At 40.8% G+C, this 26,154-nt stretch overlaps 1 protein-coding gene across 6 annotated transcripts; it reads right to left on the bottom strand.

Annotated features, from left to right (window-relative positions):
• Positions 1-26,154, bottom strand: rgl2 (ral guanine nucleotide dissociation stimulator-like 2). Of its 6 annotated transcripts, none has more exons than XM_043261347.1 (20): positions 25,889-26,151; positions 25,175-25,343; positions 10,483-10,530; positions 9,654-9,737; positions 9,412-9,578; positions 8,879-8,932; positions 8,576-8,769; positions 7,419-7,528; positions 7,065-7,280; positions 6,881-6,984; positions 6,026-6,110; positions 5,456-5,515; positions 4,451-4,537; positions 4,202-4,234; positions 3,997-4,118; positions 3,823-3,912; positions 2,381-2,474; positions 1,485-1,712; positions 1,158-1,272; positions 1-564 (listed from the first exon to the last, which is right to left on the bottom strand). In XM_043261347.1, exons 2-20 carry the CDS (start codon positions 25,331-25,333, stop codon positions 383-385), a joined length of 2,232 nt encoding a protein of 743 aa, XP_043117282.1. In that variant the 5' UTR covers positions 25,334-25,343; positions 25,889-26,151; the 3' UTR covers positions 1-382. The 6 variants fall into 6 exon arrangements, with proteins under 6 accessions (XP_043117282.1, XP_043117284.1, XP_043117283.1 ...); XM_043261349.1 differs by having other exon boundaries at positions 25,175-25,340; XM_043261348.1 differs by having other exon boundaries at positions 25,175-25,340; positions 25,963-26,151.

Raw genomic sequence — 26,154 nt, 5'->3', positions numbered from 1 at the left:
ACCTTCGGTAAGTGTTTATTATGCTGGGATCTTTTAGCTGCTCTCTCTCCGTTTGATGTTCATTAATAATGCAGAAAATTCTGTAACGAATGGACTGCAAGCTTTAGAGGTAGACGGGGAAGTACTGGAAACGCTGGCATCAGCGAAAGGTACGGGATTTTGTCTTGAAATTAATTTTGGGTTTATGAAATGCAAAAATAGTGCAACGTTTAGCAGTAGCTAACATCTTAGAGCCATTTCAACCAAGCTTTCACTCAAATTACTAATATTAGAATTCATGAACGTGACTTATTTGAGTCGATTCTACGCCAAAGAGCTCTGAATGGAGTATTTTGTGTCTTTTCTTTTGAAAGTACTTGGACGAGAATATCCTGTTTTTGTGTTAAAATAGAGTCCGGACTAGTCTTCTGCCCTTGGCTTTGATTCGTGGAAAGGTTGCGCTGGTTTCGTTGCCAAGAGTCGGAGACCCTGTTGGTGTATTTCCTCCTCTTCTCCTCAACAGGAAGTCGACGCTAGCTGAAGACATGGCATAGAAGACGTTTCCTGTGGGTGGTATTAATAACTCTGTGGAGAGAGAAATGAAAGACAAAGAAATACTCAGAAAACCATAAAAATGTGTTTTTCTTAAATAATCGGTATAAATAACTTTTTTTTTTTTTGCTCAAAAGACTAAAATAGCTTGTCTATTCGAAAATGTAGTTTCTATCTATTCCTATTTTCTAAATTTACTTATTATCTATTATAGTGCTACAAACCTGAATTTTCAGCATCGTTACCCGAGGCTTAATGTCACATGATCCTTCAGAACTCATTCTAATAGGCTGATTTGCTGCTCAGTTATTATCATTGCCAATGTCTTGATGAATAGGAAATTCAAATGAACAGCATTTATTAAAAATAGAAATCCTTTGTAGCATCATCACATGTCTTCACTGTCACTTTTAATCAATTTGTGTACTAACTGAGTAAAAATAATAATTTCACATGTGAACGGTAGAGTATGCATTATATTTTATATTTGTTTTATTTGCTTGTTTTTATATATCTCTCCATAAAGTCACCGTCCCATCAGTATGCCCAGAATAACGTTTTTCACATTTTATGATGTGTTTTCAAAAAACGTACAGCACATTATGGTATGAAAAATGTGACATCACCTTTCCCCTCCGGCAGTAGTTGGATCAGCTCGTATTTGGAGGCTTCTTGAGCATTCTGGTTGTGCTTCTCTAATGCAGAACTGATTACAGTGGGTGTTTTATCATTACTGGTGACCTGAGGCAGCACAGAAAAGAAAGTATACATTAGAACAAAGAGCGACTGCATTCATATTAAACAGGAGCTGACATGAAATGCCAAAACATTGTCTGATGTAACACCAGGCTGCTGCTGTGAAATACAAAGAATCCAAAGCCCGAAAGTGTGAGCACGTAGTTTTTTTTTTACTTTGATTAAAGAATTCTTTGTATTTGTGTTTGCTAGGCTACCAGAATGCTTCTGTATAAGTTGCCATCGTGTAGATCCATCCGTATCCTGACGATTCTTATGTCAGGCCCCGCCTCTTTCTTATTATTGGTGGGGTTGTTGCCGCAGGAGACGGATCGCCGATGTGATTTGACAGCTGTAGTGGGCGTGGTCAGGACGGAGGGCGTGGCATCATTGGGCGGCGGTGACGAATCAACATCCAGACAGGAAACGGATGGAGATTTCACATGCTGAAATAGAGGCAATCATAAAAAAAATCTTTATTTGAGTTATTTTGTCTGTTTTGCTCTTAAATCTCACATTTTCTAACACAAATTCGTAAAGCTCAAACCTTCTGCCAGATTTCTGCTTTTATATTCTACATGAGATAACATAAGTATACAAAAAATGTATTAAAAAAAACGAATTACTACGATGCAGCGAGTTACATGCTGAATGAACTTTTAATTAGAAAGACAGAAATAGTATTTTTCTATAATACATGCTCTAATAGTGTTTTATTTGCAACATTGTATAATAACACATTTATTATTATTTAATTAATATTAGTATGATTAGTATTGAATGTCTATGTTTTAAAATAATACTAAAGTCATCAACTATGATTATTCGTAGGTGGACAATACATTTATATATTAATAACATTTAAGCACAAGCCTTTGGTAGTTTGAATTTTCGTGCAAGAAAACTTTTATATATAATATTATTTTTTAATGCAAGAAAAAATGGTCACGTGATAAAATTGTGGCACAGTTCGATGCGAAGAAGCAACTTGAAATGCTATAAAGACCCTCAGTGAGCTCTCAAATAATAAATCTCTCAAAGTTGCTGATAACAGCCGAGCTTTTAAAGACATTACTGCAACGTAATCAAAATAAAGCTCTGTATTCGCCCTTACCTTGTAAAGCCTGGAGAGCAGGTGATTGACAGGAGACGGGAAGTCAAATATGCCATCAGCATCCATTGTCGAATTTGCCACGGCTGAGAGAGCGCTGTAAAAGAAGAACAGAGCGATCTTGTCACAAACTGGAGGCTCTTTGCCATGCGCTGCTCATGACATTGATTCTTTCTGAATAGACTGCAACCTAGACTATAAATATAAAACTCCACACCGGCAGCAGCGGTAGCTTTGAAGTCAGACGCTAACTGCAGACGATAAGTGCGTCTTTGTCCTGCTTTAAAACTTCATTTGATTCAGCTCGAGCAGCATTACGGCGCTTAAGAGCTCATGAAAGAAACATCTGTGTGAGCATGTCAAGGACTGAGTCTGATCCTCAGCATAGCCAACGGGAAGATTGTCATTTGAATAGTTGGAAAAATTGAGCCCAGGATTCACAAAATAAGAGCAATGCATTTCATACCATATACTAAGCTGGTGGGTCGTGACCCAAAGCTGTGCTGCAGATCTGTTCAGCGGAGAAAAAAAATTATGGCAAATGCAAAAAAAGAATAACGTAACCGTGTTTAGCACATGCGATTCTTTCCATTTCTATGGCAATGTCTCTGCATCCAGTACAACTGAATGGTATTTTAGTGTTTATCTTTTACTTGTTAAAAGCTTGCCACATTACACAGAAACTAACATGGACGGGTTTGATGTCCTCATCGGAAATAAATGGGGTACTATGATTTGTTTTCCCTCGGGATCACAGCATAAGTATATTATGTTGTCTATTCTGAAGTGCTTTAACAAACACATAAAATCTTTTATATGCTACAATTTGATATGCATTTTAGATAAGTTTATCTTAGTGAATTTCTAAATATTAAAATAATTGTCCTGATATCAGTGTTATTTTACTATTATTTATTTACCACTATGTGTTGTGTTTTATATTGTGAATTAGGTTTTAGTTTTATATATTTTTTGTTTTTATACATTTAAATTTTAGTTACATTTTACTGTTATTTTTTATTGTTATTGCATTATTATTTCATTATATTATTACTTACAAAAATGTTTTTATTTTTATTTTAGCATTACAATTGAAAACCGATGCATATGTGGTTTATTTATTTAAAAATTAATTTGAACTTATCTGCTTTTTTATCTTTCTGTTTGTCACTGTAAAAATGCTGCTGCATTTTTGAAAAGCTTAAAAAGATAATTTAAAAAATTAACTGAACTTTAAGTTTTAACGTTTTTTTGAAGCAGAAACATTTTGTCGAAACACCTTATTACTTTTTCCAATGCTGAATTTTAATTTGTGATCATTAATTACAGTGATCACGTTCAACGGCGTTGCACCTGTACAGGTTGATTTTAATTCGATTTTCATTTTAATTTGTGTTGATTCCAATCTACTTTTGGTTGTTGATGCAGGACGGTGATGATCTTACTCTGGGCACTGTGTGATGATCACTGTAGGATTCAGGCCTCGGCCAGGACTCGGCTCGCCCGGTGCTTCAATCTGATTGGACAGCTTATAGCTATTAAAAAAAAACCCACATGGACACTTTATTATATAGTTAAGCGGTGTGCATCTAGAATAGAGTTACAGAAATGTCACTGACCTTTCCTCTTCACGCAGAGTAGGTACGCTGTGATACCACTGAACGAACGTCTCGTCCGTTCTGAAAATGCTGTTTCTACATGAAGACTGAAGGAGGCGAATTTGAGCGATGACTTCAAACTCCTGAAATCAAGAGAACGTGATGTTAACATTTTTTAAACAGCTTAAAAGAATGACGATCAAGTATGCCATCACCGCAAACTCACCCGTCGTCTTTTATCGAGGTTGATGAAGCCGTTCTGTAAGAGACATTAGATTTTGGTTTACATTAAACCCTGCCAATGCAGCGTAGGCTTAGACACATCTTAATTCTGTCACATGAGCTTTGACAAACATTGTGAAACCGCTGCTATTTTTATAATTCACAGCTGGATGTGCTGATACTGTCTGTTGACCTTTTTTTTTTTTTAGTTCCGTTAGTCATGTTTCATGGCGGGCTGTGAACTTAACATCACCTCTAATCGGTCTTTGACAGCAGTGTCCAGCATGGTGAGATCTCTGAGGAAGATGCCCAGGTATGGCACAGTACCCTGAGCACATGACTACAAAAGAAATACAGCTTTCAGGTACATCCAAGATTACAACCAATACATCACACTGTGTGTATATATATATATATATATATATATATATATATATATATATATATATATATATATATATATATATATATGCATAGATTCTGTTTTGGTATACATGCACATATGCATATACAACTTGGGGGAACATTCTTTAATGTGAATATGCTGATTTACATCATGCTGGAAACATTTCTTGCTGCTTGATATTTCTTGGAACCTGTGATGCTTTTTTCAGAACTCTTTGACGAATACAAAGAAAAAAATAGCCTTTATTCAAAATAGAAATATTTTGTAACAATATATACCGTTCAGACGTGGGCCAGGCCTCAGACATGTTTTATGCTTCTCATTTTAATATTTTAGACATCAGTTAATTAGTTATGAAAAAATTGATGGAAAATAACACAAGACCATGCTACCGTGACTGAGAGCGCTAGTGTCCGGCAGCAGTTCAAGATGAGAAGGCAGAAGTCGTTTCACTTATAAAATCACTTTAGCCTCTCCAAACTAACTTAGATATACCGTCATATCGCACATTTATTATTATAGCGTCTGTTTAACATTTAAACATTGTTATATTCTTGAACTGTTAGTAGCTATGTCTGTCGATTTTATTTTAAGCAAGTCGTGATGATCAAACAAAAACATTTTTTTTTACTTAATAAAAAACTAAATTAAATATAACAATTTTATATAACAAACTACACTTTTATTATGCTAGGGCCTAAATTTGAAGTTCTAATGAGCATTGGAGATTTATTTAAAAACATTACAAATCAAAATGATCTTTAAACAATAGTACAGTACTTTAAAACAGTAGCATATATCATCATTATTAATATATGATATGATCATTTAAATGTATTTAAGGATGCTTACCCCCGTGAATCTCCTGTTGTTGATTTTAGTGTCAGCGTTTGAAAATTTGGAAGTCCCCTCCTGTAAAATGAAAGCGCTTTTATTACAGAAAACTTATAACATTGTGGAATCCGATTGTGATTTCAGAGCTCTTTTATTAGGATTTTATGGACCTTCACTGCAGTGGTCACTGTGATCCCTAAAGCCTTCGCGTTTTACAGAAAAAGTAACAGCGTAATGACAAGAGGATGAGTAAATAATGACAGACTTTACATTTTCAGGTGAACTGTTCCTTAAAGAACAGCAGCAGATAATGGATTACACAACAAGTTTACAGTGTAAGGCTGTGTTTTCCGCATGACTGAATCTCGTATTACTCATTCTGTTAATGTCGTTAGTTCCTCCCTTTAGGCCATGCTGAATTAATGCAGTGCTCCACAGAGATGAAGCGCATCCAATGAGGATTTTACACACGGAAGCCGGAGAACATCGATTGGCCTGATATTTTCCCGTCAATTCATTGCCACGCTCTCTAATAACATTAGAGAAGGCCCGCGTGAATGGGCTGCTTTGTATCGTAGCGTGACTGACCTCTTTGAGTAGCTCGCGGCTCTGGGAGTAGTTGTCTTTCTCTGAGAAGATGTCAGAAAGTTCCTCGTATCTCCTCACAGCTTCTCTGTCGGAGTAGAGGAAAGGGCTTTTGAACTGCTGTTGTTAAAAAAGACGTCACCATTTCATGCAACATGCATCACACTGGAGTGCACATTGCAAATGTAAATGTAAGGAATATTCCAGATTAATTTCAACGGCGATATTATTCATATAGAAAATCATTTGGAAAAAGAGGCCAAAATGTAAAACAAAAATCTCACCAAATTATATTTTAAATATAAATAAATCTACTATGTTTAAATCTTCAAATGCTAGATTTTTTTTTAAAACATAGTGTTCAAAAGGGGCAGGACAATACATTTAATTCTAAAATTAATATTTTAGTAAGCACAAAATGTATGTATAATATCTTAGACAATTTAAATATATTTAGATTGAAAATATATTAAAGTAAATATAAGTAACATCAATTATAGAAATACATTTATATATGTGTGTGTGTGTGTGTATGCATGTGTGTAAATTTAAATTTATATAAGGCTCATTTTGTCTCATATTCATATTATATTATGGACATTATATTATGTCTTAAGATATATTTATCATTACTAGATTTATAATTTATAATTTAAAAATATATATAATAAAAATGGGTTAAACAATATATATATATATATATATAATATATATAAAATCCCATTTTTATATTTTTTAATATATTTTCAATATTTCTTCATTGTATTGAAGGAAAATCTGTAGAGCAAGGTTTACTGCTCCACTAATAAATATTTATTTAATGATATTCCTATAACGCATCGACGGATAAATCCAGACCTGTCTGTCTCCTGCCAGGTCTTTCTCAGTCTGTGGATGGGGTTGCTCTGCAGTGCTGACAGGATGGCGTACAGCGAGGAGAAGTTCTTCCTGCTTCTGCAGGCCTGTTTGGAAAACAAACCACGCGCTCACGTGAGCGCTTTATCCTGATGGATGACGTTATTTACAGTGAAAGCGCTCTGACCTCTGCGACGCTGATCCACTTCTCCAGCAGTCTGGCCCTCTGTTGGCTCTTCAGACCCGTGTTCCACAAACACGAGGCTGTGACGGCGTTTGCTAAGCGATTAAACTGTTTGATAGTGGCTCTGACCGACCAGCACGCTCCTTCCTGGCCCTTCTTATCTCTCTGAGACCACAGAGACCCCAGACAGTGATAGGGCACCAGCTTCAGAAACAGATCCTGAAGGCAAAACAAAAGCATTTCTTTTAAGGATGTTACCAACTTGTCCGAAAAGGTGAGCAGCAAATTGTTTTCCTTTAATTTCGACTGATCTCTGGTGTTTTTCACATATATAAAGAAAGCACTTGTGAAACTCACAGTCTCGATCCTGGTCAGCTGCTCTGCGATCACACTGGATGGAAAGCCCAGGATGCTGGTGGCATCAAACTCAGAGGGATCAGGAGGAAATGTCATGCCTTTGGTAGGATCTGTAGGAAATCAATACATCAATATGAAGAAATGGAATGTGTAACTGGAACCAGAATTTATAATGAATGCTTGCTATACGGCGTGTGTGTGTGTGTGTGTGTGTGTGTGTGTGTGTATGTATGTATATATATATATATATATATATATATATATATATATATATATATATATATATATATATATATACACACACAGTATATATATATATATATATATATATATATATATATATATATATATATATATATAAATTGGGGTCCGTTTTACTCAGCAAGTTTTTTTTATAATATTCACAAAAATATTTTGCAGCACAACTGTTTTTAACAAGTTCATTGAGCAGCAAATCAGCATATTTGAGTAATTTCTGAAGACTGAAGCAATTTTCTACAAAGATTCTACTTTGCATCACAGAAATAAATTACTTTTTAAGACACATTAAAACAGAGAGCTGCTATTATGAATTGCAATATTTCTGACCCTGAACCACAAAAAAGTGTAACATTTTTTAAATTCTTTGAGGTTTATATATCATCTGGAGGTCAAATAAATAGCTCTCCATTGATGTATGTAGCGATACATTTTTCTTTTTTTTTCGCAGGCAAATGTGCAAGGACGCTGGAGATCTGGCACTGTGCTGTAAGCCCTGTAAGCTTACAGCTTTCAAAAATAATTTTATAGTGCATTTTCTAGCCACTTAAAAATATCAGGTTGTTATTAACTACAAAAATTTCTTTGAAAAGTCATGAAAATGGTAACAATATTACAAAGTCAATTACAATTTCCTCATTTGGTCCTCAAATTACTGTGGCATAAATAAAGGTCAGCAGAACCTAAACATGATATATACAACTTTTATATATAACAACTTTTACTTCAGTGGAAATTGCATCTTCATGTATTTGCATTCCTTCGACCAAAATGCAATATTAAGGTACAAATCCATGTTCTTGTGGCAGGCGGGACAGGTGGGTGTACAGAGATACTGACAGAATAACCTGCACCGTCTGTCACAAGCGTACAAAAAACTGTGAAACGAAAGGACAAACCTGATAGTGAGCCGGACAGCAGGGTTTTCTCACTCAGCTCCTCTGCGATCCTCAGCAGTCGGCCTTTGATTTCTGCGCCCAAGGTGTCTGTGGGAAGCAGGGGGGCCAAGCGTAGCAGACAGGAAGGGTCGTTCAGAGAGCGGAAGTCCTCGGGATAGTCGCTCATCCATGTGCTGAACACTGTACACACCGCCCTGAACGCAGCCGATGTGAATGCAACGCAGTTTAACAAACAGAACTATTAATAAAAAACAGCTATTAATAACTTCGGTTTATAGCTTGTTCTGTATCTACAGTACATACTTGTTAAACATCTGACGGGTGTTACCATTGCTCTCCCCAGGAGGATTTCCCAACCTAGAAAAAAGTTCATATAGAAATTAGGGGTTAATTTACAGTGATGTCATTTAGTATTGCAAATAATTACCAAAGTAATCATTTTATATATGAATACAGTTCTTAATAAAGCTATTTGAAGTGTAAACATATGCATATATGTGTATAGATAAGATAAACAGACAGTAGATAGATAGATAGATAGATAGATAGATAGATAGATAGATAGATAGATAGATAGATAGATAGATAGATAGATAGATAGATAGATAGATAGATAGATAACAGAAAACAATCATATCCATGAACTCTAGTATTTTAAATTAGAGGTATGTTTAGTATTGTATTTGCAAAGGAAGTCTCTCAAGAAGTCATAAAACAAGAAAGGACCATGCAACTAATCTTAATTTTTATGCCTTTTTGCTGCTGAATTTGATATCACCAACAAAATCATTGCAAATGTGTGATCACCATTTGACCTTACTTTACGTGACCTGTACCTGTCTGTCAGGATGTCCAGCACTCTCTGGGTGGAGGTGAAGGAGCGATAGGTGGAGAGGAAGATGGAGATGAAGGAGGAGTCGCCCATGGAGAAGGAATGAAGGAGATGGAGGACCAGCTTTTCCTCTGTCCCTGCTTTGACGTGCTGAGAGCGGGATGCTGAGGACTGTGAGAAGACGGGTGAAGACGTCAGGACGTCGGGATTCTGGAATGCTGGCACTGAATATAAAATGTGGCTCACCTGCGGGCGGGCGGGGGAACTGTGCCCTTGTTTTACCACCACAGTGTAGATGATACCGTCTTCCTCCATTTCAGACACAGTGGACTGAAGCAGAGAGAGATTAGAGTAAGTAAGCGGTCATTTATTATTATTATTCTTTTTTTAAGAGCCAGTTCTGTGGAAATGTATTTTGCATATAAACTAACGTTGGTTAAAAACATAATGTCTGCTCTGCTTCAAGTGACCAATTGCTTGCAACTGACTTGCCTTTTTATATAATTTTACATGCAGCAATTTAAGACTTAAAATAAATGTGTATATTTTCATTTTAAAGTAATAAATAATCATTATTGAGGCCCGGTTTTGTAGACAGGGCTTCGCCTAAATCAACACATAGATTAACGCTGCATGTTTCAAGGCACTTTAGTGGACCTTTAACAAAAATGTTCCTGACCCAAAAATGTAAAATAGTGAAAAATCTAAGAAGTAACCTTCCTAACTTTTACATTTCTGATTAGATCTGCCATAATAAGCACTCATTATATCAGATGGACACCATAAATAAACATGATTTTGTTTCCAGGAGGACTACAGCACCTCTGCTACTGGATTACATTACATAATTCCCAGCCAATCAGACGGGATCGCTGATTTTTTAGATAGTGTTTTCCAGTTTGTGTGCAATATGTTTCAGAAGGTATGGGCAATCAGGACATCACACTACCAATATTGGATTTTCAGTTTTCAGCTACTGTGCCACAAAACACATAAAGAATATAATTTTATGCTGCAGCTGACACAGACTGTTTGAAAGAAGCTTTTCTGTTGGCAGAAAAAGATCCGATCTTACCAGGTCCAGTGGACAGTACCATGTGGTCTTCATCGGGGACGGCTCCCCCTTAAAAAACACACGCAAAAATGTAAGTGCATCCTATATTTCCAAACGAAACACTGTTTAGACTGAAGATGCATATATGCAAACATTAATAACAGCGATTAAACAATTACGTAAATAAGGTTTCTGGAAAACGCTTCCCATGTTTGCCATTGGTTGGACAAGCACATAGTCCCGCCCCAGACTTGCACTATTGGTTGAGCTGGTCAGGATGCACTTTGACTGGACACTTTAAACTTGACCCTTATCTCAAAACAGCTTAAGTATTAAACTTTGCTATTAGCTACATCTAAATCTCCGCTTCTTATCCTAACAATAGCTTCATTTAAAGCAAGGTAAGATTGCCCAACGGCGGTTATGTTAAGTTTGACATTTAAAGCCTAAACTCAGTGATAAGGCATCGCATTTACATGTTATCTCTAACAAAAACTTAACGCGTGATGGAAATCGCCTTATTCAACCTTCTGTTTCGCTCTCCAGCGTATGCATTAGAATGTATTAGATTTACTTAACTCATCTGACAGAGATTTTCCGACATTAAAAATGCATGAGACAACAGGCCAAAAACAAACCCGGTGACACGGTTATGAGTAACTGTCTGAAATGCTTTCCAGCAGAGTGATACACATCAATTACTTACTTAGATCAGTGTTCAAATTTCAAAGCAAATATCTACTTCAAAAGCTACTAGTTTGTCTTAGCAGGAAATGCTAAATTGTTATAAAGAACACAAGACGATTCATAGTAATCTAAGCCTAGAGAAAAGCCATAACACTAAGCAAACCAAAACATTCATACATTGCCTCAGTTGCAGTTCATTTGCGCTGAAATCATTCGGTGTTGTGTGTGCCGTAAATTGAAAAACAAGGAACTCAAGGAAAAAGACTACCTTCAACTCGGCGAGTCCAGACAGGCAGAGATCTGCCAACTTCCTGGAAATCCTTAGAGTTTGCCAGAGAACTCCATCTCCTTCAGGCCTTTTCATCTGTTCGATTTAATCTATTTTTCTTGCTGCTGCTTACGGAGGGGTGTTGATTTCATTCAGCGAGATTCTTAGTCTATCTGTCTTCCCCGCTCAAATCTCACTCTCTCCGTTATGGAGCCGTGCAAACACACCTGAGCTTGTCGCTAGGCCAGCCCCCTCCACACACACACACTCACACACACACACACACACACACACTCGCATACGTCATAGGGGCACTCCTGTTACAGACTCACACACAGTCTCTGTCTTCCTCCTTCATTCATTTATGGGTGAATATCATAAAACCTCCAGCTCATATTTCACCCCCAAAACAAAAACAAACAAACAATACCTATATTAATTGTTTTTTGTTTGCATAATATATTTGTGTGTTTTGTGTATATTTACGATGTTCATGTTCATATTTATTCATATAACATTATAAATATATTTAATATATAAACAGTATATTTTTATATAGATATAAATATATAGATGCATGTGTCTTTATATATATATATAAATATACACAGCATACACACATATAATATGTAAACAAACTTATATTTCAGATCATTTGACAGCACTAATTTATATATATAATGTCCTCGTTTTCATAAAATAATGAGAAAAAAACATTAATGGACCTTTATTCACATATATTATTATTTTAATGTGGGGAAAGTTATGACTAAAAAGAAAAAAAATACACACACTTTTTCCCCAAATGTTTAATTACATTTCATATTTAATTGGAATGTTTAATATTTATTATGTAATAAAAATATTTATAAAAATTAATTATATATATATATAATAAACAGACTTTAATTTGGGGGTAAGATATGACGTAATGGTCCCAAAAATGTATTTTCCTGCATGCACAAAAATTATTTTCATTTTGGGGAAAATATGACAGGTTCTCATAAGCCTTACATGTGTAGACTAATGCTGCTAAACCTGTTTGGTGAAGTTCAAGGCAATGAATGAAACTGGAGTAATTAAATGCACACAAATGCACTGGCTTCAGATTTCTAGAATGGCAGCCTTCCCATCAAATCTACTTCTCAACAAGTACAACAACCAACCGTGGTTGATCTTAAAAGAGATCTTCTTTAAACAGCAGTGCATGACATGACAAATGCCTGCTAATAAAACACAGGACAACACCTGTTTATCTAAAAGGGATACTCAACTGAAAGCACATATTGACACAGAGATGGCGACATGCCGTGCAGGTGCTGGGTTTTGGTTACACTTCATGCAGTCCTGAGAGCGACGAGCGTTAACCTCGCTGATTAAAACCTATTCGCTGTGCAGAACTGTTGTTAATATACGAAAAACAGCAGTTCCGTGTTTTAGAAAGTAAAAGTAGCTAACTCTGTGGGATGCCGCCACAGGTGGACCTATTACCCTAAACTTAATTTAAATTTGGATTTTAAAAAAAGTCCCACTGTCTTTCCTACTGGAGAATCTTTTTCTTTTTTCTTGTGTAAGCACTTCAGCCATATGCACTTGGAGCACCTTCTTGATCACTGATTTGAAAATAAATGTAAAACAAAAATGTAAGATATATCTGAATCATTCAGTATTTGGTAACTGTCAGTATGATGATTTGCAGTTTCCATGCGTTTAAACAATTTTAGTCTGACGCTAAGCAGTTGCTAGAGTGTTGGGTGGTTGCCAAGGTGTTGCTATGCAGTTTGTAAGGTGTGCTAGAGTGTGTTTCTAGATAGTGTGCTGAATAGTGTGTTGCTAGTGTTCTGCTGATTTCTGTGCAGATTTATATGCATTCTGGGTTGCCAAGGTGTTGCTAAGTAGTTGCTATCGAGTTTTAAATAGTATATTTCTATGCAGTTGCTAAGGTGTTTTAAATGGTGTGTTGCAATGCAGGTGTTTGAGCGTTTCACTAGTGTGTTGCTAAGCAGTTGCTAGGGTGTTTTAAATAGTGCGTTGCTATGCAGGTGTTTCTAGCATATTGTCATGGTATTGGGTGGCTGCCAAGGTGTTGCTATGCAGTTTATAGGGTGATATAAATAGATTTAGTGTGTTGCTAAGCAGTTGCGAGAGTGTTGAAAATTGTTGCTATAAAGACTGCCATACTTTCCAGGCTGGTTACTTGTTTGTAGCACAGCAACACCTCGGCAACCACTCAGAATCTGGTTGTAAGCAATGTAGTTTCTATGCATGTCTCTATCTTGCTGCCATGATTTCTAAATGGTAGCCATGGTGTTGCCAGTTTGTATAGCCTTTTACATATTGTGTTGCTAAGCAGTTGCTATGCATGCTGGGTGGTTGCAACAGTGTTGCTATGCAGTTTGCAGGACATTCTAAACATTTTTAGTATTTTACTATACAGTTGCTAGAGTGTTTTTAGTGGTTTTTGGGTGGTTACTGAGTTGTTGCTTTGCAGTTTCTATGGTTTTTAGTGTCTTTGCTTTTGTGTGTGTGTGTGTGTGTGTGTGTGTTTTATTGTATTGCTATACAGTTGCTAGGGTGCTTACCACTCATAAATGGAATAAATATCTGTTTTCCACTTACTGTAAGGGTTGGGTATTTTGACAAATCTGTAATCCTTGGTTACGTAAGATGGTAATAGTAATACTTGCATTGCTGTGCTGAGTCCTTCTTTTATTTACATAACGAAAGGTGTAAAACTCCTTGATTTCCATAGCATTTACCAGTCCTCTCTGAGTCAGGTCTGGAATGAACCTTAACAGCTCGTTAACGCAGACGCTTTTTCAAATAGCTGTTAATATCACGTTGCTAAATTCACACCCTTGGGTACATTTGGAAACTTCTGAGATTTACCTTTAGGTTAAACCAGCTGTGAGTTTCCATGGCTTTTCTCGGCCAACAGGAAGTACATAATAAGTGTGGACAAACACAGGAAACAGGACATGCTGTCATGTCACGCTGCCCTTCCTCCCTCCGCATGCTCTTACTCTCTCAGTCAAACGCTTTGAGCCGCTGTGTTCGCTAGCGTTCGCCTCAGGGGAGGGGAACAAGAAAACCACTATAGAATTTCTCAAGACAATATCAGCTGTTCTGTGTGTTTACTATCCTCTCTGCCCTTAGTAGGGGGGATTTGGAGCAACCGAAAGACAAAGCAGTTGAAAACAACAACATTTTACAATCTCAAACAGGCTAGCATAACGTCTCGGTTACGTATGAAACCCTCGTTCCCTGAAGAAGGGAACGGAGACGTCACGTCGGATGACCGACGAATTGGGATCTCGCTTCGAGAGACCAATCTACTTCGAGTGTATCTAAACGAGCCAATTGAAGATTGGCATGCGCTAATCGCATCCAGCTGCCGCTGATCACAGCGCGTGTATAAATAAGCAGCGGTGCAGCGCATATTCAGGTTTTCGCTGAGGAGCCGAGCTAGTGACCCGCCCCTTCAGCAGAGGTACAGCACCGTGGCGACGGGACGTGACGTCTCCGCTCCCTTCTTCAGGGAACGAGGGTTACATACGTAACCGAGACGCCCTTTCAGTCGGTCACTCCGAGTCACGCCGGATGACCGACGCAATTGGGATCCCTACCAAAACGCCATGGACGCTGCCTCTTCCAGTGTCCTGTGGGAGCCCACAAGCCCCCTCAGTCTATCGGCGTAGGCCGGGCTCAACCACAAGAAGCCAGCTACTTTTGTAACACTACCCATTCGTAAGACTGGAACATTGGGAAACGCCCCACGTTCTAGTGAACAGGACGCGTCATGAAGTCCAGCCTTCCCGTAGGAGGTCTCGGAACGAATACGCATATGGACAGTATTTCAGTTTGCATATGGAAAATTGGAGGTGATTGAACCCTCTTAGACGGGCAGAAGGTCTGCCGGGAAACACGGGGCTCTAAGGCTATGCCGTGGAAATACACACATAAAGTCCTCTTGGGGTACTTTACATGGCTCCCAGCCCTCACCGGTTCTCACGGATTCATCGAGAGGGCCTGGCGCCGGACGCTCCGCAACATCTGGCTGCCGAGGAAATGGAGGAGCTCGACAGGGTCTACTGTATGGACGCTCTGGAGCGGTTAACAAGCCGACCCGAAACCGGCCTCTCAGTGCTTCTACCCGCTTGAGGTGAGAACACAGGAGGATACCGGTTCCACACGTAGGCTATAGAATCTAGCAATCGTGTTCGGGGTCGCCCAGCCCGCAGCTCTACAAATCTGTCAGCGAGGTGCCACAGGCCACCGCCCAGGACGATGCAACACTTGCTGAGTGTGCCCGCAATCTTAGGGGGGGGGCAGGGCATACCCTGTGCTTGGTAGGCTAGGGTAATGGCGTCCACTATCCAGTGAGCCATCCTCTGCTTGGAGGCGGCACTCCCCTTCTGCCGGCCTCTGTGACAAACGAGAGCTGGACTGAGGTCCTGAAGCTTTGTGTCCGGTCAACGTAGCATCTTAGTGCTCGGACGGGACAAGCAACGTCAGGGCTGGGTCTGCCTCCTCCAGGGGCAGCGCTTGAAGGTTCACCACCTGGTCTCTGAAGGGGGTAGTGGGAACCTTGGGCACGTAGCCGGGCCGTGGCCTCAGTGTTACCTGGGAATCCGCGAGCCCAAACTGTAGGCACGAATCGTCGACCGAAAAAGCCTGCAGGTCCCCTACCCTCTTGATGGAGGCCAATGCGAGCAGGAGCAACGTCTTCATAGATAAAAGAACTTTAGCACAACTGCTGGCAAGGGTCCAACGGAGCCTACTGCAGTGCTGTCAGCACTACAGACAGGTCCCAAGAGGGTACTGTTGGGAGCCGTGGAGGATTCAACCTCCTGGCTTCCCTCAGGAACCTGATAATCCGGCCATGCTTACCCACAGACCTCCCATCTATGGGGTCATGATTTGCAGTGATTGCAGCCACCTAGACTTTAAGGGTGGAGGGAGACAGCCTTCGCTCCAACCCTTGCTGCAAGAAGATAAGCACGACTGAGGGCAATTCCGGGGGTCTTCACCCTGAGAAGAACACCACTCGACGAACAGGCTCTACTTCAAGGCATAGGCCTGTCTCGTGGACGGCACTCTAGCCGAAGAAATGGTGTCAACTACCCTTTGAGGTAGGTCACCTAGAGCCTCCGCATCCCATCCAGGGACCAGACATGGAGTTTCCAGAGGTCTGGACGCTGGTGCCAAGGGTGCCCCTGCCTCTGAGTCAGAAGATCCTTCCTCAGAGGGATCGGCCAAGGAGGGGCTGTCGCGAGGAGCACAAGTTCTGGGAACCAAGTCTTCACCAGTAGGGTGCTACTAGCAAGACCTGCTCCTTGTCCTCCCTGACCTTGCACAGTGTCTGTGCAAGAAGGCTCACTGGGGAAATACATACTTGCAAAGGCCCCGCAGCCAGCTGTGTGCCAGTGGGCAATGGGAATTCTCTGGAGAGGCAAACAGGTCTACCTGAGTGGCTCGGAAATGTTCCCAAATCAGCTGATCTGCACGGGGTTGGAGTCTCCATTCTCCGGGTGGTGCAGCTCGCGACAGCTCGTCGGCTGCCTGGTTGCACACTCCTGGAATGTGAATGGCGAGAAGCGACCTCAGAACTTCCGACTCCATAGGAGGAGGAGGTGGTGGGCTAGTTGCGACATACGACGGGAGCGTAGACCACCTTGTTGGTTGATGTACGCAACGGGTCAGTATGTTGTCTGTGCGGACTAGTACATGCTGGCCTCAAAGGCAGTTCTTGAGACTGCCTAGGGCGAGATGTACTGCCAGCAACTTTAGGCAGTTGATGTGCCATTGCAGTTGAGGGCCCGTCCAAACCCCTGACACTGCATGCCCGTTGTACGTGGCCCCTCAGCCGGTGGTGGAGGCATCCGTGAAACCACAGCATACCTGGAGACCTGCTCTAGGGGCACTCCGGCCCGAAGGAACGAGAGGTCTGACCACGGGGTGAAGGTTTGGCGGCAGGCGGTGTTATTTGAACCCGGTGAGTGCCACTTTGCCACGCCCACCTCGGGACTCGATCGTGTAGCCAATGTTGAAGCGGTCTCATATGGAGTAGTCCCAGCGGCATCACTGTGGCGCGCTGCCATATGCCCCAGGAGCCTCTGAAAATATTTCAGTGGGACCGCCGTCCTGCTCTCATATTCAAGCAGTTCAACACCGACTGGCACGCCCTCTGTGAGGTGTGCCATCTGATCGATCGAATCCAGCTCCATCCCAAGAAAAGAGATCCTCTGCGTTGGACAGAGTTTGCTCTTCTCCTGGTTGACCTGAAACCCCAACTGGCTGAGGTGCTGTAGCACCAGGTCCCCGTGTTCGCACAACTGAGCCCGGGACTGAGCTAGAATGAGCCAGTCATCCAGTTGGTTGAGAATGCGAACGCCTTACTCTCTCAGTGGAGCAAGGGCTGCCTCCGCGACTTGCATAAAGACGCGTGGCGACAGGGAGAGCCCGAGGGTAGGACTTGTACTGATATGCTCGACCTTCGAATGCGAACCTCAGGAATGGCCTGTGGCGCGGAAGAATCGACACATGAAAGTACGTGTCCTTCAGGTCGATCGCTGCAACCAATCCTGGGGACGGACGCACTGAATAGGCGCTTTCTGTCAACATCCTGAACGGGAGTGCTCGATTCAGGACTCGCAGATCCAAGATTGGTCGTAACCCACCGCCTTTCTCGGGCACTATGAAGTATGGGCTGTAAGCCCCAACCTCATATCGGCTGGAGGAACCGGCTTTATCGTGCCTTCACTAGAAGGACAGCAATCTCCGCCCACAAGACAGGGGCACATGCATTGTTCACTGACGTATAGCAGATCCCACTGAACTTGGGGGGGCGTCGGACGAACTGAATCATATAGCCGAGTCGAAGGATTCGCAGGAGCCACCGGGATAGCCTGGGAAGATTCAACCAGGCATCCAGAGACCGAACTAGCGGCTCGAGCGGAACCACCGACGTGCAGGTGATGGGGCAGCGAGGGGGAGTGCAGGGACCCGGCTCGGGCGTCTCGTGGCCGGTCCGAAGTGGGGTCTGAGTGTGTGCAACTCTTACCTGCATCCCCGCAGAAGTGAGGCGGGTAGGCCGTTGGTTCGTCCTCCCAGTCTTCCCACTGCTGCATATTAGCCCAGAGACAGAGGAACCCGCCCTTGTCGAGGTTTTAGGTAGCGGCAACATTCTCTGCCCGGCAGAGCGGCTTCCTCCATCCCCGGATCTGAGGGCCTCTTGCACCTGCGCTTTCCTCCAGGTTTGGCAGGAGCCTGGACAGGCTGGGTGGCTGCCCTGCTGCCAGCTCCATGGTGCTGCCTAGATGGGGGCTGCTGCGTTGGCTGCACGGGAGCGGGGGCGGCAGCAGGGGCACCTCGCGCGACAAGCTGGCTGAGGCGGGCCGTCGGGCGGCTGGGTGAAGGCAGCAGCTGCACGCCGAGGCAGGATGTTTCTTACCTCAGTCTGCTTCTGGGCAGCGGAGAACTGCTGGGCAAAGTTCTCCACTGCGCGCCAAGAGGCCGGTCTGGGACATGGGGGCATTCAAGGAACGTGTCCTGTCTACCTCGCGCGCATGTCGACCAGACACAGCCACAGATGGCGCTTCTGGACCACCGTAGTGGCCATCGCACAACCCAGAGACCGCTGTGACCTTCTGCCGCCGTGTGGCGCGAGGTCCATCACGATACAGAGTTCTTTCAGAACTTCCGGTCATGACCACCCCTGTGCAGATCCTTCAGTGCCTTGGCCTGATGAACCTGCAACAACGCCAAGCGTGTACTGCAGACGCAGCTTGTCCACAGGCCGCACAAAGGCACCGCCGCTCAGAGCCGACGAGTACCTGCAGGCCTGGGAGGGGGAGTACAGGATCACCGCACTAAGCGGAAACGGCATTGGGACACAGCTGCATCCCAACCGACCGCTCCACTGGGGTGATCACCGTAACTCCTGGCTGTGCCGCTGTCAAGGGTGGTGAAGGAGGAGGAGCCACTGGGGCAGTTTCTGGCAGTGAAAGGTGCTTTCCACATCCCAGTAAGCTCCTCATGCACTTCCGGGAAGAAAGGTACCAGGGTGGGGCCCTGAGAACCAGCGCGAGCCACCCTTAAATACCAATCATCCAGCCTCGAGGGCCCGGGAAACAGTGGAGGTTTCCACTTGATCCCGATCACCTCGGCGGCCTGGGCAAGCATAGCCACCATTTCTAGATCTGTATCCAGTACATTCAACGTCTGGTAGACGCAGAGCAACCAGATCTTCACTTCCAGAAATGTCTGGCTCACCTTCCGATGCAGCGATTGACTTCTGATCATCAGGGGGAGCCCAAGAGGGTACAGCTGATACCCCACGTGAGGGTCCAGACTGCCCCTTTTGCAGCTCCACTGGTTGCAGAGTTTAAGCTTTGTGTCACAACCCGAATGGAGCTCACCTGTCTGCAGCCAGGATGAGAACCAAGTCGAGCAAACACAAGCTCCGCCTCCTTTTTCAAGGCGACAGAGCCCGCCCATCACCCGAGATGACCATCTCCCCGCGAGGAAATGATTCATCCACAACCGCCACCTCAGCGTGCTCAGCCCAGGCACACGAGGGCAACGATTGTGACCATCACCTAACACCAGGTAACAACCGCATCCAGAAACACACGGGTGTACGCCGCCTGAAGCAAGACCCACGCTGTCTTCCAAGACGCTACGAGTTTGCCAGACGTAACGTCGTCTTTAAAAAGACGCACCCGCGAATGCTCTTTTAGTGCTGCGGCAACAGGGGATAGCCGTTTTGCACACAAACAGGGGGGTAGTGCAGCCTGATTGTGGCAATCCACTCGACGCAGGAAAACGACCTCCGCTGAAACGCCGTACTCCAACACTCGTGAGATCGCCTTTGAGCGGAACAGTCACGCTTGCACCCGCTGCTTATTTATACACGCCGCTGTGATCAGCGGCAGCTGGATGCGATTAGCGCATGCCAATCTTCAATTGGCTCGTTTAGATACACTCGAAGTAGATTGGTCTCTCGAAGCGAGATCCCAATTCGTCGGTCATCCGACGTGACTCGGAGTGACCGACTGAAAGGGAATGACACTTATACAGACCATGATCAAAATGAAGATATGACAGGACTTTATCATTGCTGAGAGGTAAGAGGCAATTGTTACATGATTGAACGGCCTTCAGATTTCAAGAATGGCAGCCTTCCCATCAAATCTATTGCTCAACAACTTTGCATGTAAAACAACCATCATTTCATAATCAGTTGTTCTTTCTTAGTCAGTCTTTCATACTGTATTTTTACTTAAACAGTAACTCATTTAATGTACCTGCTAATAAAACACCATTCTTTAGACCCAAAACATTTTATTAAAATATATAGCTAAATATAGAACTTATGAGCTAGTTGTTTAGCTTTCAAATAATATAATATTGGTGCTGCTTAAGCACTTTGGCTTACACTATGAAGGAGAAAAACATGAATAAATTTGAATTATTTTAAACAATACTATATGTACTAGAAATATAATATATGGTGTTATTTTCTCACATATATAAAATAAATAAACACACACACACACATATATATATATGTGTGTGTGTGTGTGTGTGTGTGTTTATACAAATACGATTTGTGATACATTACAGTGCAGTAATTTTGATTTAAATTTTACTTTTACATTGTTTTCATTTTAATTTTAGTTAGTTTTCATAATTGTTGTGTATTTGGTCATTTTTATTATTATTTAAAAAATATATTTCCACACTTTTTTAATGATAGTTATTTTAGTACTTCAGCTAATTAAAAATTAGAAATAATAATATTTTATATTATAATATTTTTAAAGCCTACCATTTAATAATATTTCATATTAAATATAGTTTATATTTTATTTTCTAAATTGTATTTATTAAAATGTTTTTTCCCCCCAAGTATTAACTTTTTTGTGATTTTATTTAATGATGATATCCCTGAATAGAAAAGCAGATGTATGAAAAATTGTATGCGTTTATTAATTAATTATTAACCCCAAACTTGTTTCATATGTTTCCTATACCTAAATATGGCAGGTATATTTAGAGTAGTTATTAATGAAAATGTCCAAATGTTCTCTCTTGCTAATACAGCTGCCTCCCGAACATTAAAAACCTTGTATGTCCCTGCCAGGCTGAGTTCTCACCAAAACGCACATCATAAATACATCACAGGGGAGCTATTTAGAGAGACCTATTGTTTCTGCCTTCTCCGTGAATACCTCGTCTCGCTCTCTTTTATCTCTCTTCTTGTGTTCTCATCTATTACCGCATCGACCAACTTTTCCTCTTTCTCTGCCAATGGAAATCACACCGTGACCGCGTGAACGCTCGCCACCGACGATCACAATGGAGCTTAATGGAAATCAGTTCATCGTTTCTGGCCTGTTGTGGAGAGGTTCGGTCGATGTATTCTCCCGCAGCCGGTTCAGTGACACACGGCGCTGCATGTGGCCCACGGTGCGCCATTCAGGGGACATAATAAGCGCTCTGTAGACAAACTGGGTCAGCTGCGGTTGTTTTTAGCTAAACAATTATCCACCGCTCCACCCTCCTCCCTCTCTCTTTTTACGTTACACCCAGAAACACACACAAGGAAGTCGCACGGCGATGACTGCAAACACATTTTGACCTCCCCATATGCATCCTGCCGCTGTCATTAAAGAATCAAGAGAGGGCCGGATCTAGTTTCATCCTGTTGAGTCTTCTCTGGCCTTGCTTTTGTGTCATCCGAGCAAGTCCCGACAAAAGAGCCAGTGTGTTTCATACTGGACTCTTGCATTATTTACCAAAGAGCTGTGAGCTGGTCATGTGACCCCGAACAGGAGGGAAGTTACTACAGTGAACTGCGTGAGACAGCAGGGCTTCTGTTTTTAGAGCGGGGAGCCCGAGTGTTCAATGGGTCTAACCTTGGTGGAGCAATTTCTAGTCGATACTCAGGATGTTGTGACAAGATAGAAGAGCGGGGCCGTGACCAGCATAGACACACAAACACATGCTCAATATTCAGATTAGTCATTGATCAATATGGGTTTTTCTACAAAAGTTTCTCAATTTGTTCATTTTGGCTCACTCCATTACAATCCATTACAGTCAATACTAGAATACAATCATTTTTTTAATCTGATTGACTTGGAAAAGCATGCTACTAAGAAGGTATATGTAAAGCAATATTAATTAAAGTTATTATTGAAATTGTATTCTTATTTTAGATTTTATTTACTTTAGTATATATATTTATCCAATTAAAAATAAAATAATTTTTAGTAAACCATTTTTATTTGCTAGAAAAAAGCACATTAAATTAAATACTACATTATGAAATTACAAAAAAAGTAACATGGAGATTATTAGATTATTAGAGTACGATACATATATACAATTTCATATTTAAATATTTACTTAATAATTATATCTTTATTGTTTAGATATTATATTAAATATGCATATTTAATAATATTTTATTTTATTATTTATGCCATTCTTTTACTTAGAAATTAGTGCTGTCAAACAATTAATCACATTTAACTGCATTCAAAGGAAATGTTTTTTAATTTACATAATAGATCTGTGTGCACTGTGTATATCTATTATCTATAAATACACACAGTATACATTTAGAAAATATTTACATGTATTTACATATATATATAAATTAATTTTATATATTTAATATATGTAAGATATATTGTTTAAATATATACATGCATGCATGTGTGTGTAATATATATATATATATATATATATATATATATATATATATATATATATATATATATATATATATATACACACACATACATACGCATATTAGTGATGTTAAATAATGAATCACAATTAATCACATCCAAAATAAAAGTTTTTGTTAACATAATATATGCATGTGTACTGTGTGTGTGTGTGTGTGTGTGTGTGTGTGTGTATAAATACACTCACAGCATATATTTAGTAAATATTTACATGTATATACATGTATATATTTATACTTGTCTTAAATCTTAAATTATATAAAAATATATTTTATATATAAACAACATTTTTCTTAAATATGTTCACGTTTGTATTTATATATACATAAAAAAATATACACAGGCCATATATTATGACATATCGTGATTATTCTTTGACAGCACTCATTTTAATAGCTATACGACACACACACACACACACACATACTAGTAGCTAGTAGTAGCTATTAATATTAAAAATTGTGATATTTCACTAGTTAGGTATTGTGACAACCACAATTATTGAAAAATAAGTTGTCATCAGTGGCTGGGCCTCATTCAAGGCTCCTCTGATTTGAAGGAAACACTTCTATCTGTAAAGCGATGACGTGTAATCTCAAAGCCTCCTGCACAAGCTGACAGTCTATAAACACAGATCACGAGAGAATACCAGGTGGGGTCGAGGGCTTTGCCTCAGGCTGATAACAAACCACCCGCAGTACGGCTAAAACAAAATGGTTCAGAAGAGAACCAGGCTTCTTAATATCGCCGCAGTCACTTATGTAATGGACCCTTTTTAAAGTAACATTTGCAACTGGCTACCCTCTCATTGAGTCACACACACCGAGTAAAAGGCCTTGCAGCTTTTCTGAGAACTCAGCAACTGCAGCTTCAGTTTCCTTATGATTCGATGTCTCATGAGGATGAGGCCTGTGTCACTTCAGATCAGACTCTTAGCGAAAGGGTCACAACTCGGCTGAATATCCTGTTTCAAGTTTTAATCCGCAAGTGAAAGCTGATCTAACACAAAACACCACAGCAGTCAGTGAGACAGAAACATATGCATGAGATACGTGGGCTCTTATCTTAGCCACAGAAACCCACTGTAGGATGAGCAAGGCAACTCAGTGAGCCAAGAAATATTTTCCTAAATTACTCTTTGGTGGAAATTAACTTTTAAATATTTAATAATATTCATGTAATGTAATCAGGTTTAACCGGTATTTGCCCCTGAAGGTCACAATAATTGTTAAATAACTATTGTTTTCGAAACAGTTTTAGTATCGCTATTATAGTTTTTGGTTTTAATTTCTGTTTAAACTTAAATTTAATTTATTTATTTTTAAATATACGTGTATATAGCTTTTAAGTTTGAGTTCCTTATTTCTTATTTTTAGTTTATTTTGTGTTGCACAGTTATTTTAGTACTTCAACTTTAAATGAAAATAAGAATAACTTAATAAAGTTAGATTTTTTATATATTTGATTTTATTTTGAGTTACTTTTCCATTTAATTTCAAATAATGGAATGTTTTTAAATGGTTTTAGTTAACAATAATAACCCTACGATAAGTGATTTTTACAGATGCATTTTTAACTAGACTGATTTGTTTTTAAGAACGACTATTAATTCTTATAAGTTTAGAATACAAAGGAAAATACAAAAAAAAATGAATTTAAGATTTTTTACAAATATCTTACTCTCACCAAGGCTGCATTTATTTGATAAAAAATACAATAAAAACAGTAATATTGTGGAATATTTTTACAATAAAAAAAAACTGTTTTCTATTTGAATATATCAAAAAATATAATTTATTCCTGTGATGCAATGCTGAATTTTTCGCATCGTTACTCCAGTCCAGTGTCACGTGATCCTTCAGAAATCATTCTAATAGGCTGATTTGCTGCTCAAGAAACATCTCTTATTACTACCAATGTCCTGCTTTGTATTTTTTGGAGACCGTGCTGCTTCTTAACGCTGTAGTACTAAATCGTGACATCGGCGTCCTCGTACCTGCGTGTGATCCTCCTCCCTGTTTTCGTTCTCCATCCCCAGCTGATCCTTCTGGCCGTCCACCTGTGGCTGTAGGGGTCTGTATCCGATGAGGGGCACCTCTCTCGGGCCCACTCCCGGCAGCTCTACTCCAGACGTCTTCATACTTCGAGGGAGCATGATGCCGCTGCTGGCCAGAAACAAACCCGAACACGGGTCACCAGAGAGGAACAGGCAGCTCTACGCCCGGTAGATCATTTGTTTTCATCATTTACATTTCCCTTTGCCAAGAGACAACTTTGAATTTGAATTTCAGGCCCCTCCCCTGCCTTTTCCCCTGTCCCCTCGCTGGTATTTACACTAGCCTGCAGATAGAGATCTCTTTCAGGAAGAGAAGGATGGAAATAGAGCGGCTCACCATCAAAACTCAGTGCCAGCACACAGCAACAACCGAGATGTTTTAAACAAGTGTAAGTTCGCAAACATGCACAGACCTGAATGGGGCCATTCACTAATAAGGGATAAACATTTATCAGCGTGCAAAACAAGAGTGAATTAGGTCAAACCTTGCAGGAAAATAAAGCTTCCTTTCATCTAACCCTAACCCTGCCCTGCACTCCAACCGTTTACTGAATTTTAATAGGAACGTAGGTTACAGTATGTCGATGTCAATGCCCAGCGATATCAAAACGCGTTACCCACGCTTTTATTAATGACTTTTCTTTATGAACTTACGGTTTGCTTATACATGACACATCCTTCTCGCGACGCTCGCGTTCTTTCGCAGCCAAACCTAAAAGAAGGCATACCTGTTAGGAGAGCGCTATCGCGTCCATCCGCCCCTGCGTGTGGCTTCCTCGGAAGTCAGAGTTTCTGTCCCTCCATATCTCTCCCCTCCTGCTTCGCCCGTCAGCGCTTATCGGCGAGCAGAGCGTGTCGGCGAGGTCTGCGCTGGTGACGCGCGGGCGGCGCGTTGGGCGCAGTTCCTGCTGTCGGTGCAG

Source organism: Puntigrus tetrazona, chromosome 16 (genome assembly GCF_018831695.1).
Source record: "Puntigrus tetrazona isolate hp1 chromosome 16, ASM1883169v1, whole genome shotgun sequence".
NCBI classification, from domain to species: domain Eukaryota; kingdom Metazoa; phylum Chordata; class Actinopteri; order Cypriniformes; family Cyprinidae; genus Puntigrus; species Puntigrus tetrazona.
This window is presented reverse-complemented; position numbering and strand designations above follow the sequence as displayed.

Excerpts from the sequence above, each read along its gene's own strand:
- rgl2 (XM_043261347.1), bottom strand. The coding sequence starts at position 25,333 with ATGCTCCCTCGAAGTATGAAGACGTCTGGAGTAGAGCTGCCGGGAGTG. Across the intron at positions 4,119-4,201 it reads ACCTCGATAAAAGACGACGG|GAGTTTGAAGTCATCGCTCA; the intron begins GTGAGTTTGCGG and ends TCTTGATTTCAG. Across the intron at positions 565-1,157 it reads ACTACTGCCGGAGGGGAAAG|AGTTATTAATACCACCCACA; the intron begins GTGATGTCACAT and ends CTCTCTCCACAG.